Source organism: Trichosurus vulpecula, chromosome 7, assembly GCF_011100635.1.
Source record: "Trichosurus vulpecula isolate mTriVul1 chromosome 7, mTriVul1.pri, whole genome shotgun sequence".
Taxonomy (NCBI): Eukaryota; Metazoa; Chordata; class Mammalia; order Diprotodontia; family Phalangeridae; genus Trichosurus; species Trichosurus vulpecula.
The window spans coordinates 260,088,796-260,104,143 of NC_050579.1; the positions used below are offsets into that span (position 1 = coordinate 260,088,796).

At 45.2% G+C, this 15,348-nt stretch overlaps 1 protein-coding gene across 3 annotated transcripts in view; it reads left to right on the forward strand.

The window, feature by feature from the left end:
* Window positions 1–15,348, forward strand: part of CTC1 (CST telomere replication complex component 1) — a 30,067-nt gene that overhangs the window by 13,418 nt on the left and 1,301 nt on the right. For 2 of the 3 annotated variants that reach the window (XM_036768806.1, XM_036768808.1), the window contains exons 3-20: window positions 725–962; window positions 1,098–1,312; window positions 1,644–1,788; window positions 2,471–2,740; window positions 2,911–3,039; window positions 4,854–5,077; window positions 5,297–5,474; window positions 5,561–5,761; window positions 5,895–6,021; window positions 9,841–9,955; window positions 10,077–10,404; window positions 10,490–10,579; window positions 11,028–11,224; window positions 11,387–11,469; window positions 11,558–11,726; window positions 12,026–12,103; window positions 13,977–14,121; window positions 14,608–14,672. In XM_036768806.1, the coding sequence (XP_036624701.1) occupies window positions 725–962; window positions 1,098–1,312; window positions 1,644–1,788; window positions 2,471–2,740; window positions 2,911–3,039; window positions 4,854–5,077; window positions 5,297–5,474; window positions 5,561–5,761; window positions 5,895–6,021; window positions 9,841–9,955; window positions 10,077–10,404; window positions 10,490–10,579; window positions 11,028–11,224; window positions 11,387–11,469; window positions 11,558–11,726; window positions 12,026–12,103; window positions 13,977–14,121; window positions 14,608–14,672 (2,997 nt within the window). The remainder of the gene's footprint in view (window positions 1–724; window positions 963–1,097; window positions 1,313–1,643; window positions 1,789–2,470; window positions 2,741–2,910; window positions 3,040–4,853; window positions 5,078–5,296; window positions 5,475–5,560; window positions 5,762–5,894; window positions 6,022–9,840; window positions 9,956–10,076; window positions 10,405–10,489; window positions 10,580–11,027; window positions 11,225–11,386; window positions 11,470–11,557; window positions 11,727–12,025; window positions 12,104–13,976; window positions 14,122–14,607; window positions 14,673–15,348) is intronic. The other variant, XM_036768807.1, reaches the window with a different exon arrangement.

The following is a 15,348-nucleotide window of genomic DNA, read 5'->3' on the forward strand; positions in this document are numbered from 1 at the left end:
GCTTCCTTGCCAGGCTGGCTAGCTGCAAAGTCCAGCCTGGAATCTTGGTTCCAAGATTTCCATGGCTTGATCCCAGGTTTATTGGGGATTCCACCCCCCACCCCCTGGTCCTGACACCTAAAACTGAGAAAGACAAATGAAATGGAACAAGACAAACTCCTTGGGGTCAAAGGGTACACAAGACAAAGCAGAGAAAGGCAGCCTTCCCCCCTCACTGGTCCAGTTTACATTGAACTTTTACTCTTTGGAAGCAAAGCAGGGAGAGAGTGCACTAGATAGAGCTTCTCGGTCTTTCACTTCCTTGGTTCCTTCCTCTTACTTTGCATCAGCTCTGTTCATTCCGACCCCAGGCTCTGTCCTCTTCTGTCAGGGTGTCCTTCACTAGTGTCTGACTCTTTGTGACCCAAGATACTGGAGTGGTTTGCTCATTTTACAGGTGAGGACACAGGCCAAGAGGTTCAAGTGACTTGCCCAGGGTCATATAGCAGATTTGAACCCTGTCCCTCCTAACTCCAAGCCCTGCCCTCTTATCCGCTGGGCCACCTAGCGGCCCCGCTTCTGTCAAGTAAACCAGCCCTTTCAGTTCCTTGGTCTCATTTTAAGGCCCTGGTTTGCCTGGGGAGGGCGGGGCACGGGCCCGTAGCGTTATGGGATGGGGATGACTTTGTGGTAATCTTAAGTGTTGGTTTTGGGAGGAGGAATCTCTCACCCCCTTTCTTCACAGTTTTGTCTCTGTGCAGGAGCTTAAGTCCCACCAACACCTCCCATGCTGTAGCCATCTGGCTTGGAGCAGTACTGAATACCAGACTTGGGCTAACAAAGTTGGACTGAATGCAGTTCCCCTACCAAGGGAGAGACTGCTACTACTAGGGACATTGACCGACCTGCCAGGTGATTTGGACCCAGAGTATAGGGATGGAAGCCTCTATGTGAAGGACAACAGTGGGACATTGGGCTGTGAGGTGAGCTGGACCTTGGGCAGGAAGCCAGATGCCTAAGTCCATAAGGATTTTGGGTGGTGGGGTATTTGGATCTCTTATGGAGGGGAGGAATGCCTGGGTCCTGGTTGACTTTTAATTTTGCTTTGACTTTCCTAGCTCTTGGACCTTGACCTTTCATGGCTGGGCCACCTCTTCCTTTTCCCTAGTTGGAGTTATATCCCCCCTGCCTGGCAACAGAGCTCCTTGGGAAGTGGGCATTTGGAGCTGTGGTGCCCCCCGGTGCCTGTGTTGCCTCTGATCCTCAGCCATGGCCCTGAAACCCCCATAAGAGTTCTCTACCCAGAGGTTGCATCCCAGCTGCTCCAGCACAGGTAGTTCTTCCCCATTTGGCAGAGGAACCGCCACTGTGAGAGTTGTATGTTTTGGAGCAGGAGACTCTACAACAAAAGGGAGGGAAGGATGAGGTCTACACCACCCTGAAAGGTGTGGGGCTAGGGGAGAAGTTGAAATGCACTGTTCTGAGGGGAGAGGGAGTGTAAGTGCTGTTGAGGTTAAGATCACGTACCTTAAGTGGGGTTAGGGAGAATGGTCTGGGAAATTTAGCCACCTGGCAGTAAGGGTGAGAAGAGACTATTCTAGTGAAGGAAAAGGTGGGGACAATAAAATTATGACTCCATTCTCTCCCTCTCCTTCCCCTTTCAGAAGTAAGTTTCGAAGGCAGCAGCTACACGTGGCAGGGCAGCTGGTACGATTAAATACACTGGTAAAGACCCATGGAAAGACCTACTTCATCTTGTCACTGGGAGGCCCCTCTTCAGCCACCACTCCCATGCCCATCATTGTGCCGGTACAGGAAGATGCTGAAATGAATGGGAAGAGTGAAAAGGATAGATTGTTAGAGATCAGATCCATTGGATCATTGGGTTTACAACTGACAGGTTTAGAACACTGTCTTTACACTGGAGCTTATCTAATCCAACCCCTTCATTTTATAGGTTAGGAAATTGAGACCTAGAAAGCTTAAGTAATTTGCCAAAAGTCACATAGATAGTAATAATAAGTGACATCTATATATAACATTAAAATTTGTAAATCACCTCATATACATTATGTCATTTAAGCCTGGAAATGACTTAGTAGTATGTAGCAGAGACATAATTTGAACCCAGGTTGTCTAATTACACATGATGAATCAAATGGCATTGGTTGGTTCTGTCTCTTAGTTATATGCTCTGGATTGGGAATAGGGGCTAAGAAAGTAGATGGTTAGGGTGTTAATAGTGTTGGAAAGTGGGGTGGCAGAGACCATGCAGGGTCAGTATTTTGGTGAGAGCTGGATTCCTTCATGGTTAGAGTGGGTGGAGACACTGAAGCCCCTCTAGTAAGTATGGGAGAAGAAATCGATATGACAGGTGGGAAGGTGGTTATGGCTAGAGGGTGGGAGCGCTTGGTTCAAGATCTGGTGAAGTAGCGCTCCTCTCAAGGGGGAAACTCCATTGAGAGCTGTCCTCCTGCCCTCCCCTCCCCAGATCCCTAGCCAGTTGGTGTGGCACCGTGCTCTTCGGCCTAGCTGTTCGTATGTGCTGACAAATCTGCAGATATCTACGATCCGAGGTTTTCCTTGTCGTATCTGGACAACTAGCCCCTCTTCTGACTTGATGCCTCTAGATCCTAAGCGTGTACAGGAGTTTAATGTGGAAGAACTTATTTTGGAGGCTGTCCCTAACCCACTCCCTGTACCTGGCAGCTCCCAGGAGCATTGTAACTCCACCAGGAAAGTCAGGATGTTGTCATACCAGGTGAGAAAGGAGCCAGAGGACTGGAGAGCCAGAAACTTGGGGAGTCCGGGAAGGCAAGATGCTTGTGTCTTCCCGGGGAGTGGGATATGGAGAAGGAACTGAGTTCCTTAAGGAAACAGAGAGTAGGAGAAATGAGAGAAGTCTGACTAAACTGCCTGCCTTCTCTTCAGGGGACAGTTACCAAAGTGCTGAATGGCCCTGCTGGCCTATATGAACTAGATGGACAGCTATGTCTCTGCCTTGCCTATCAACAGCTCCCTAATAACGGGCGGACAATCAGGCCAGGAGTCCAGTTAGAGGTAGGTGTACGTGTTTGTGTGTGTTGGTGTGTGTGTGTGAGGGGAGCTGGAATACAGGCAGGCATAAATATGATGTAAACAGGGACATTTCTCAGGGCTATCTGGTCCTTCCGTGCTTAGCAGCCTCTTTTTTGTTTTTAACTTGCATTTTGTGTGTTTCTTTGGAAAATAATGTAATCACTGTGATTTACACAATAAATGAAATATGTATGAATGGTTTTTCAGAGTTTTCTTCTTATGCTTTCCATCACCCCCTTATTTTTATTTCTAAAAATTAATTAATTTTTCGTTTTCACCATTACTTCCATAAGATTTTGAATTCCATATTTTCTCCCCATCCCTCCCGTCCTTCCACCCCAAGACAGTATGCAATCCTATACAGGCTCATAATAAACATGTTGTAAAGGAGAATTAGAACCAATGGGAGAAGCCACAGAAGAACGATAATCTGCTTCGTTCTGCACCCAGACGCCATAGTTCTTTCTCTGGATATGGATGGCATTTTTCATCATGAGTCATTTGGAGTTGTCTTAGCATTAGCAGCCTCTTTCTTGACCTGAGGGGCTGGCTTTGTTTTCAGTGGGACAAATCCTGAGGAAAGTGGGTTTCTATTAAGAAGTGCTTAGGTTAGCCCTCAGGAAGAGCTTTCCAGGAGGGAGGCATCAAATGTGTACCTCCCATCTTAAATTCTTTCCTGAACTCCAGTCCACCTTGCCAGCTTCCTGGTAGACATTTCCACCTGGGTGTCCCACATGACATTTCAAATTCAAGGACTAACAACTCTGAAGTAAAAGATGAAACCTACCTCAGTTAATATTGCTAATAGGACATTAATTTAAATGATTAGGGGCCTAAAAATGACTGGCTCTCTAACTCCAGGTAGGTCCCTTGTCTCTGGGCCTCAGCCTCTTCGTTATAAAAGAAGTTTGTTGGACTAGGTGATCTCTAAAATTTAGTGCTACATTTTTAAAAGTTGGATAATTGAACAGTTTATTATAAATTTTTATTGTTAATCTTTCGTTTTTACCTCACCTCCATTTCCAGTATCCCCCTTTCCCATTTTTTTTTTAATAACAAAGAATGAAGAAGAAAAGGGGAAAATTGTTCAGCAGAACCAGTGGTTCCCTGAGTCTGGCAATGTATGCCAAGTTCTACACCTACAGCTCCCTCCCTCTGCAAAGAGAGGAAGGGGGTGTATTCTCACATCTCTTCTTCAGGGCCAGGCTGAGCTCCTATACAGGATTCAGTCTTGAATCTTTGTTGTTCTTTGCATTTATTTTTTGTAGTCTTTGTATGTACGGTTTTCCTAGTTCTTACTTCATTTGGTATCTGTTCATAATATGTCTTTTCATGTTTCCCTATATTATTCATATTCATCATTTCTTATGACACAGTAATATTCCATAATATTTATATACCAAAACATTTTGGCTGAACGATTTATAGTGAGGTTTCGTAGGATTATAGGTTTAGACCTGGAAGGGACTGTAGAGGTTATCTAGTCTAGTGCCCTTGCTCTATATCCAAGGAAACTGAGGCCCAGGTATGTTAAGTGACTTGCCTAATGTTACCGAGGTTGTAGTGGCAGAACCAGGATTTGAACCCAAGTCCTCTAACTGCAACTAAAGCGTTCTTTCCACCGTTTCATGATTTTATAGTGGGGTTTGATGGTTAGGTATCACTGATATCTTTGCAAAATGACAGTTGGGGTTGCTGCATGTGATATATACCCTCATAGGAGAGACTCTGTTTTTTCCCATTGAGTTTGAGAGGCTTAGGACTATATAGCTGTCTCCTTCATCTCTTCCCACCAGCTCCAGGATGTTCACTTCTTCCAGTCAGTGGGTGGCGTTCCCGTGCTTGCCCCCTGCCTCCGAGGGACTATCTTGCTTCGGGGCTTTTCTCAGCAGGAATCTCCAAAACAACCTCCTCACTCATACCACGGGGTGGTTGTGCACCTCCGGCTGTTATTAGAACGTCACCTGGGACTTCCCCTCTACCTGTGGACAGCCAAGGCTCTGGAGGAGATTACTAGCAAGTGAGAGGAAGGGGGGCTGGGTGTTCTCCCTCTCCTTTCACCCCCACCCTTGGGACAAGACAAGGACAGCTTTTGCCTGTGACAAGGAGGCCTGGGTTTTGAACTGGTCGGGATAGCTGGGGGAAAAGGAGGAGGAGGAAGTCTGGGAAAGTCAGGCACTGGAGGGATGAATATCTGTGACTGCAAGGTCAGGGAGATAATCTTCCTTCCCTGGCCAAGGCTATGCCCTCGTTTGCTGAGGCACCGTCAGCTGCTACAAAGCTCAGCTTCTGGGACCCCTGGAGTGGGAGAGTTGCTCCTGGCTCCTGCATTGGATGCTTTAGCCCCACCTGGGAGACCCATCCGGAATGTATATCAAGAAATCCTAGAGGATCCACATCACTGTCCCCTCCAGGAGGTATGAAGGTTTAAGGGATAGATCTAAGGTCCAGGTGACTGATTTCCGTGATAAGCAAAGACGTATTTCTGTTCTCTCCAATCCAGTGTTCTCTGCTGCAGCCTCCATGCTCCTTCCCAGCTTTGGCTGCCTTCAAGGAGGATGGGCAGCACAGGGCCTGGGCAAGTTTTGACCCTGTGACCCTGTTATCTTTGCCTGAGGTTACCTACCTATCAAGTTGTGTGCTCAATTCCCGTCTGGCCTGGTCCTGGGTCTGCTTTTCACCCTCTGTTTTCCAACCACCTCCGGTAAGTGAGATTATTCCTTCTCATAGGCTCTGCCACCTGCAGTCATTCTCTAAGCATTTGCTTCCCCTTTCTTCTTTCCTATTGAGGGGAGAGGCCTTTTATCTTTGGTCAACTCTGTCTTTTTCTCCCCCAGGTACTCCTGGGGGTCCTGGTGGCTTCATCTCGTCGGGGCTGGCTGCAACTTCGAGACCAAAGTGGTTCCCTACCCTGTCTACTCTTGCCTAAGCCTTCTCAGGCTTTTATTGACCCCCGGCTTATAGGTACAGGAGCTAAGATAGAACATGCAGGTTGACGTGCTCAGACTTGAGCATTTTGAGAGGACGTAGCAACTGGGATTTACAAGGGTGGGAGGGCACAGAGATTTGGGAGGTCTGATTTATCAGGTGGTGAAAAGGAATGATGTTCCTGGCCTAAACTGCAACTCCAAGCGTGCCACATTACTCAGTAATAAAAAGGGGAAACCATTATCATTTCCCAAAGGATTTCTTGGGGTTTAGAGACGAGTGGAGGGTCGTAGAGTAAGAGTTCTTTGATTTGGTAAGACACTGTTAGGAGATGTAAAGGAATTAGAATTCGAGCATATCAGACTGGGGAGGGACTCTATATAGTGGGAGAATAATAGAGGCAAGGACTGGGAAGACATGGCTAGATCTGACATGTTGGCGGAATCTAGTTAGATGTTAGACCTGAGTTCAAATCCAGCCTCAGACACTTACTAGCTGTGTGACCCTGGGCAAGTCATTTAACCTGTTTGCCTCAGTTTCCTCATCTGTAAAATGGAGATTATAATAGCATTTCTTAGGATTGCTGTAAGGATAAAATGAAATAATAGCTATCAAGTACTTAACACAGTGCCTGGCGCATAGTAAGCGCTGTATAAATTATTTATCGTCGTCATTATCTTCATCATCCTCATCGTCATCTTTAATCCCCAGGAGGCACGGAGGACCTGGAGTCTTTCGGGTTTGAATAGCCTCTGTCACTGGGGATGAACAGAAGCCCAGGAGAGCTGGTGTAGTGGTGGTGTTGGAACGAGCGCTAGGCTGGGAGTTCATAAGATCTGGCTTCCTGTTGTGCTCCACCACTTAGTTATCAGGGTGTCGTCTGCTTGGGCCCCATTTCCTGTAAAATGGGAAGATGACGATAGTGTTACCTACCTCACAAAAGTCCTTAGGTGCCTCAGAATAGCTTAGAGGTGAGCCTTGATCCTGGGGGCTGCTTTGTGGCTCAGTGCTGGCTCTGTAGTCAGGCAGACCCGAGTTCAAATACGGCTTCAGACTCTTAACTAGCTGTGTGACCCTGTGCAAGTCACTTCACTCTATTTGCCTCAATTCCTCATCTGTAAAATGAGCCGGACAAGGTAAACCACTCTAGTATCTTTGCCAAGAAAACCCTCAGTGGGGTCACAAAAGAGCCGGACCCAACTGAAAATGACTGAACGATAGTGACCTTGATCCTTGAGGCTGTGCTGCCTACCAGTGTAAGCTCTGGTAGGTTTGACTGGGCAGCGTTCTGAGGCCTAGCTGATCCAGGTAGAGAGAGGAAGTCCAAGCGTGCGATGGCCAGTTGGTAATGAATTCTTTGGCCATGGCAACGCATGAAGCAAAGAACATAAAATGGCCTTTAGGGTAATATAAAAGAGGATAGAGACCGTTAAGAATTACACAATGTTTAGATTTTTTATAAATATTAATTTTTTTTCCACTAAAAAATCTGAACTTAACAGACATCAACTAAAATGAACATTTCCATTATATTCATATAAACAGTTACATAATTATATTGACTGTTTCATATAATGTATTACTATATGATATAGCCCTACATAATATAGACTATAAAATACATTACATACAATAATATAGCTGTGTTAATATAATTTATTGATGTAATAATTATTGCATATATGCTCTATATATGTAGAGATACTTATGCATGCATGTGTGCACATATGTATTGTATATACACATACATATAGGCAATAGAACAGAAAGAAAGAGGTTGTATCTGAAATTGAATCTCTATAACGTACAGGTGAGGTGTCAAACATAGCTGCAGACTGCATTGCAGCTGGCAGCACTCATCAGTGTAGCCCAAACTAGATTAAAATGTAATTGGGAAATATTTAACAAAATATGTTTTAAAAAATACATTAGATCATAGATAATGTTACTATGCGGTTTTCTAAGTCAGTATGTCACCTACAAGGATCCTTATGTACAGTTTAGTGGCCCCTCTTTCTATTTGAGTTTGACCTCACTGATAATGCAGCTTGCTTTTCTTTTTAGTAATAATAATTTATAATAAATTACCTTCAGAGCTGTTCTGCTTGTCTGTGATTCCTTTTGTGCTTTTTTCTCCTGTGAGTTTCAAAACCATGTTTCAGTGACCCACTATTGTTGATTTTCTTTTTTTTTTTGCAACCCTATCTATCTCTAGCTCTTCTCTCCTTTATCTTCCCTCCCCCAACTGAGAAAAAGGAAAAAGAAAACCTTAAGAAATAATATATCAGCAAGCAAAACAAATTGCCACATTGGATGTGTCTGAGAATCTATGTCTTGTTCTACAACTTGAGTCCGTTACCTCTGTCAGGAGGTAGTGTTGGAGAAAAAAATATTAATACTCATAATACAATCTTCAATTTAGGTTCAAATCTTCCAGAAACAATATAATTTAACATTATATCCAGACCATTTTTAGCTATACTCAAACAGCTTAATCATATCACTCTTGATATTTGTGCTAGAAATGGAACCCAGATGCGAAGGAGCAGTTAAGTGGAAGCTTGGCTCACCAGTCTTTCTTGGAGAAACAAATAAATGTGGCTTTATTAAGTATTGAAAGGCAATAAGACATTGTCTAGTATTGCCTCTATCATTATGAGCATTAAAGAAAGGCCACCACAAAGATAATTGCAGTTTATATGCCATTTGTTGAAATGATATTCAGGTAGAAAAATCCTACAGACACCTAGATAAGGTTTTTCAAATCAAATTGGTGTGTACTTTAATTCTTTGCTATTTCTTTACAAAAGTGGATCTAGAGAAGCAGGGGAAAAAATGTTGAAAAAGATGGCTTAAGATTAAGAGCAAAAGAAGCACTTCTGTCTAGGATGGCTGACCAATTAGGGGTCTTTCTGCTCAGACCTACCACTACAGAAAAATCCTGAAGTTTGTACCAGACCTAACAGGGATCAAGAAATCCATTGAGAGAAACTACACTAAATAATTATTTTTACCCAGAATTGTATAGGAATTCAGTTAGAAACCCAAGGGAAAGGATTTCCCAGAAGGACTACATAAATACCTTGAAGAAATTAAATAAGAAAATTATAAAATGAAATAAAACCTCTGAGAAGAAGAATTGGTAAGAGAATAATTAGTCTAGAAAAGAAATTGGTAAACTTTATCCAGGAAATGGACTCTTTAAAAACTAAAATAGTGAGCGGAGCAGAACCAGGAGAACTTTATACACAACCACAGATATGTGGATTGTGTGATGACTAACCTTGGTAAACTTGGCTCTTCTCAGCAACGCAAGGTTCAAAGACAACTCCAAAGGACTCATGATGGAGAGAGCCATCTACATCCAGAGAAGGAACTACGGAGTCTAAATGCAGATTGAGGCAAACTGTTTGCTCTCCTTTTTTTCTCTTTTGTTTTTGTTCTTTTGCCTTTTGCTTCTTTCTCATGATTATAATAAAATTCATCTGGAAGAACAAAAGGTCCAGAATATAAGGGGAAAAAAATGTGAAAGTGGCCTAGCAGTTCCAAATTTCAAACTGTATATTATAAGTCTTTGGTATTTTGATCGGCATAACAGTAAACAAGTAAATTAACTTAGGTACAATTGACATTTTTATTATATTGGCTGAACCTGCCCATAAGCAATTAATATTTCTCCAATTGTTTAGATCTGTCTTTGTGTAAAAAGTGTTTTTAATTGTGTTTTATAGTTTCTGGGTTTGTCTTTGCAGATAGACTCCCACGTATTTTATATTACCTGCAATTATTTTAAATAGAATTTCTCTTAATATCTCTTCCTGCTGGATTGGCTTGATGCGTCACGTGTTCCTGCAGGCTCTCTGGTGCGGGTGGAACGGTTCCAACTGGTGGTAGAGAGAGAAGTGAAGAGCAACTTTCCTTCCTGGAAGGAGCTGGGAATGCCAGAGTTCATCCAGGAGCGCCATACTAAGTCAGTACCTCCCCTGTTCAGCTCCTGGTTCCCTGGAGAGGAAGCAGAAGGAGGGTGGAGAGGATGGGGGGAGAGAGCTAGGGATCTAAGAAACTTATTCTCATCCCTTTTCTCCCTCTAGCGTTTATGTTCTCTTTTCCCTGGACGATGCTCTTGTCCTGCCCATCCCCAGTCCGTGCAGTGGTCATCCTTCCACCCAGGGACCTCCTCACACAAAATTTTCCCGCTTGGAAGGGACCCCTAAAGGGCAGAGCCGGCTCTTGCTGCTGTCTCATAAGGAATGTCTGATGAAGCGGAATTATCAGTCCTGTCAGGGAGCTGGTCCTTTGCCTCCCAAGCACACTCTTAGCTTCCATGTATCAGGTACCTGGCTAGGAGGGATCCAGAGGAAGGATGGGAATGGCTGGAGTCTGCCAGAGCCCCTCAGAGATGAGAACCAGGATCAGAAGGTGAGATTATATTCCTGAAGCCTCAAGCTCCTTGTTTTCCTTTCCCCTCACAAGAACTCAGGCTTCTTGCTCTTGTTTTCCTTAGGTTTTTCTCGTCTTCTTTGGCCAGTCTATCCGATGGTTTGAGTTTCTTCACCCAGGGCAGCAGTATAGGCTCGTCATTCCTGACCCCTCTGTGAGTCCCCTATTCTATCATACACACCTGTTGCCTTTATGAGGAAGGGAGAAAAGAAGATAGCCATGATGTGGCAGAAAATGCGCTATTCTGAGAGTCAGGAAAGCTGAGTTTGAGGCCTAAATCTGCCCTTGCTAACTTTGTTGCCTTGACCTTTATGAATTTCAGTTTCATCACTGACAGAATAAAGGTGATCCCTAAGGTCATTTCCAGCTCTTTCTGTGATTCTGTCATTCTAAGTAGCTGACTTCAGGCATATAGATCAGAGTGACTTAGGCATCTGGCACAAGGGATCTGCTGTGAAAGGGGTTTGGGGCTAGACCTAGGAGGACCTCTTCATACTCCTTGAGTGGAGGAAACCCAGCAAATTGACTTGTTTTAAGTATTTTGATAATATTCTGTGGATTCTAATGCCTTTTCCTTTCCTGAACTCCCCCTAATTTTCCAGCAGCCCCCAAGTCTGTTGGAGGAGGGGGATTCCTCCTCTCTTTCCCAGCGGATCCTGGAGTTGACTGGCTATACCTCCTGCCTCGTTGTCCAGGATGACTGGATCCTGGAGCCTGGGAACCCCCAGGGCATTCCAGGTATGCTGGGGATAAACAAGGGACTCTCTGAATCCTCCCTGACGGAGATTCTCAGTGGCAGGTAAGCATTATCTCCCTATTCTCCTTAGTTTGGCCTGATTTCTTCTTCCTTCCACCCGGTCAAGTAAGTTGGATCAGCCTAGGTTCTTCTCCTGCCCTCTGACCCTGTCTCTCTCCTGCTTCCTTGAAGGTCCCCCTTCTAAACCCAGATTTCTGACTCTAGCTTCCCAGGTTCATTTGTGTCCTTCTCTGCTGAAATTTTGTCCAGGACATTGTGTGTACCATTTTCAGGCACAGCCCAGCAAGGTAAGAAAACCCATCTGATGGGGATCTGGGGGCTAGGGAGGGCATGAGGTTCTGGTAGGGTTCTGACCCCATTTCCCCTCTTCTCTAGGAAATTCCCAGGCCTCTCAGCATGGGGTGAAGTTGACCGTGGTCTTGGATGCGTCAGCCTCTCGAATTCCCATAGATGTCTATATAGAGGCTCCACACCCACCCTTACCGTTGGGGCTGCTTCCAGGGACCCGAGTCTATTTCCAGCAGTTAGAAAGAAAAGTCTCCAGGTGAGGATTTTGTATGATCTGGCTTCCTTCCCTTTTCCCAGTCTTGGTATGGTCCACTTTACTTACCCCTCAGAACCTGCTAATTGTGGTACAGTCCAGAAGGCTGTGCCTGTCCATCCCCATCCTCTCCCCTCCTCTCCAAAAGATGACTAGTTATAATACCTGTAGCTACCTTGATGTTTTGAACCACCTTCCTCTTGGCGTTAACCCAACCTCTCCTGGGTGGTGGGAAGTTCCATGATCAGGTTCCTTCACCTCCCTCACTCTAGTCCTATTCTCCTTTCTCTCTCTACCTGCAGGTTCCAAAATGTTTATTGCCGTTTCCTGCCATCTAGCTACCTCCGGATCCTTTGTTTCCCCACTGAGGCTCCAGCCAGGTCAGTGACTAGTCCCTTCTTTTCCCTGTACTCCTGCTCTAGGCCGAGCCCTGTACAGCCTCAGCTGAGGCCTCGGGATTTCCCCACCAAGGCCAAGTGAGATAGTGCAAAGACAAGCACTGGGGTCATTTGAGACCTTGGGCAAGTCGCTTAACCCTGTGCCTCTGTTTCTTCTGTAAAAAGGTCATAATACTGCATCTACTCACGTGATTGTGAGGATCCCTGCAGCTGTGAGGCATTATGAAATAGGAAGTTTTCTTTCTGCTTCTCTCTCATTAGATAGTCATTCCTTTTCATTTGGAGAAGCTTCTAGATCTAAAATACATATATCCGTGGGTACTGTCACTGTCATGTTTTTCTCAGGTAACATGGTTAGATGTTAGTGATTACAAAATTGTACAGCTGGAGGAGACCCCCAAAGTCATCTAGGCCAGCCTCTGTCTAACAGTGTCCTTGCTAATGGTGTGGTCATCCAACTTGTACTGCAGCCCCTTCCATTTGTGGCTAGCTGTTATTATTAGGAATATTAAGCCTAAAGAGGCCTCTTTGTAACTTCTCCCCTTTGCTCCTGGTCCTACCCTTGGAGCCAAGAAGACCATGTTTACTCTCTCTTCTCTATGACAGCCATTTGTCTATTTAAACACTCTTGTGGCCCCTGAGTCTTTTCCAGGTTAAATATCTCCGATTTCCTTTAGCCAGTCCTCATATAACATAATTTTGAAATCCTCCACCATCCTGTTTGCCCTGCTCTGGACCTTTTCCAGACTGTCAGAGCTGAGCCATGAGTCTGACCAGGACAGAACATCCTGGACCTTCTACCTCAGTACAGCCTGAGGTAGCATCAGCTTTCCTGGTTGCTATCTTGCCTGATTCCTCTGCAGATGAGTTGTCATGCCTCTGGACGACAAGCACCTGCTGCTTCGTCTGATGGTCTATTCCCTTCTTCTTCAGGAAGAGCTTCCTGTTTGTTCTGGGTGTTCTTTCCTTTCTTTTCTTCATCACATTCCTCCACGTTCTCTCCTGTCACAGGTCGGGCTTTACCTCTGCCTTTTCAGACCCTTTTAATTTATCTTATTTCCACATTTCTTAATTCTCCCTGATAGACTTGGAGAAGCGAAGAGAGGTATTCTTCAAGCCGATCTTCTCTTCTAGACCCTTTGAGCCTAGATTATAAGTCCTTGGCTATGACGGAAATACGAACATCACACATTGTATACACAACTCTGTAAAAGGCCTTCTTCGATCCACAGTATCCCGAAACCAGATCCTCAGACTTTTGTCATTCCTGCTGCTAGCTCTCGTGACCAACTCTCTTAAAGAACTCACCTCACCTTGTGCCTTCTTACCTCATTAGCACCTCAGCACGCAGACTCAACCCTCTTTCCCTATATTTGTCAACTTTTTCCTCCTCTTACTTGAGTCCTCCACATTCTTTTTTTCTGTGAGTCTTTCCAAATTATTCCTCTTAAGTTCAGTCTTTGGCCTTCTCCATGATTCCAAAGTCGTATAAATCCTCATGAAAATTACTTCTTTACATCATACTTCTTCCTCCTCTCCTCAAGCCAACTGTCTCTCACAGAAGCTGGAAGTGAAATATTAGGAAGACAAGGGATTAGATGACAACTATCTGAGACCCAAGTTCCTATAGGAGTGAGTGGAAAAACCCTTCTAGGAGAGTGATTACTCTTAGGTCTTCCCCTTTTCCCCCTGCCCTCCTTGCCACTATATCCCGACAGTTGACCCTATATTCCCCTTGACCTGCTGTAGTCCCATTCCCATTCCCCTACCAGCCTATTCCCCACCTTATTCCTCCTGCTTCCTTCCTCTTTCCCTGTTCTTCCTGCCCTCTGACTTTGCCATGTTTCCTCCATAGCTCCAGCTTGCCCCATGTCTACCTGGCAGAACTACAGGGGGATTGCCCAGGGCTGACCCAGGCTGTTGCTTCCTGTCATGTGGTGTCTGTCCTCAGCGTGCAGCTCTTCTGGATCTGTGCACATTGTACAAGTGTTTGTGTTCAGGTAAAGCCAGTTATAAAATCATCAGAGGTGCTGCGTCATACAGTTGGAAAGGCAGGGTGGTTCTGTTCATATCAGCAGCCAAGGAAGCCACCAGCCCCTCTCTCGTTCTGTGACTTTCTGTGAAGTAGCACATAAAATCAGGGAGCTGGGTGGGCACCCAGGAGGGAGAATGCATGAGCCCCCCTTGAGGACAGAACAGTCTGCATGGGTCTCCTGCACAGTCTGGTGACCTGGGTGAATTTGCTTGTTCTTGGGTGCTCTTGCCTAAGAAACACACTTGAGATCCTAGACAAAGAATTGATCACAGGGCTAAGCAGTAATGACAGCATGCAGGCCTGTGCTGGAAGTTCAAGAACCACAGTACAATACGCGGGGGTGGGGGGTGGAGTACAAAGAAAAATAAGGTTAGGGTATTGAGCTAGGACAGTAGGCGTTCAAGGAAGACATAGTGAGACAAGGATTTTTGAGCCGTTTTCTTCTTCTTAGGGACAGTGTAGTCGACAGGGCCCTCCGTGTCCCACGAAGGCAGCTGTGAGCCAGGCTAACATCAGGTAAGAAGAGGGTTGGGCGTTTGGGCAAAGACAAGTGTAGAGGCTTGGGCTACAGAGATAGCTTGAATCCCTGAGAGCAAATGTTGGTCATCACAAGAGCCTTTTTCTTTTATTTTTTAAATTTATGTAATATTTTTAGTTTTCAGCATTGATTTCCACAAGATTTTGAATTACAAATTTTCTCCCCATTTCTACCCTCCCCCCACTCCAAGATGGCATATATTCTGGTTGCCCTGTTCCCCAGTCAGCCCTCCCTTCTGCCACCCCACTCCCCTCCATCCCCTTTTCACTTACTTTCTTGTAGGGCAAGATAGATTTCTATGCCCCATTGCCTGTATATCTTACTTCCCAGTTGCATGCAAAAACAACTTTTTTTTTTGAACATCTGGAGGGACCTGGGGGGGAACCTAGGCAAGTCCCTGCTTTCCAGCCACCATCTTGGCTCCACCCCCCAAGAGCCTTTTTCCTCTGTAATAACCCCACGTTATACCATTAACACCTCCCTCTTCTCTCTGTCTCTACTTCCCTTCCTTCTCCCACCCCACCCCCTACCCCTGTACCACTCCTATACCCCACACATACACACACACACAACCGAAAGCCAGTTTTGAATCCCGACTTTTCTGTTTAGTAGCAGTTTAGAAGCAAGCCACTTCACCTCATTTGGCCTCACTGT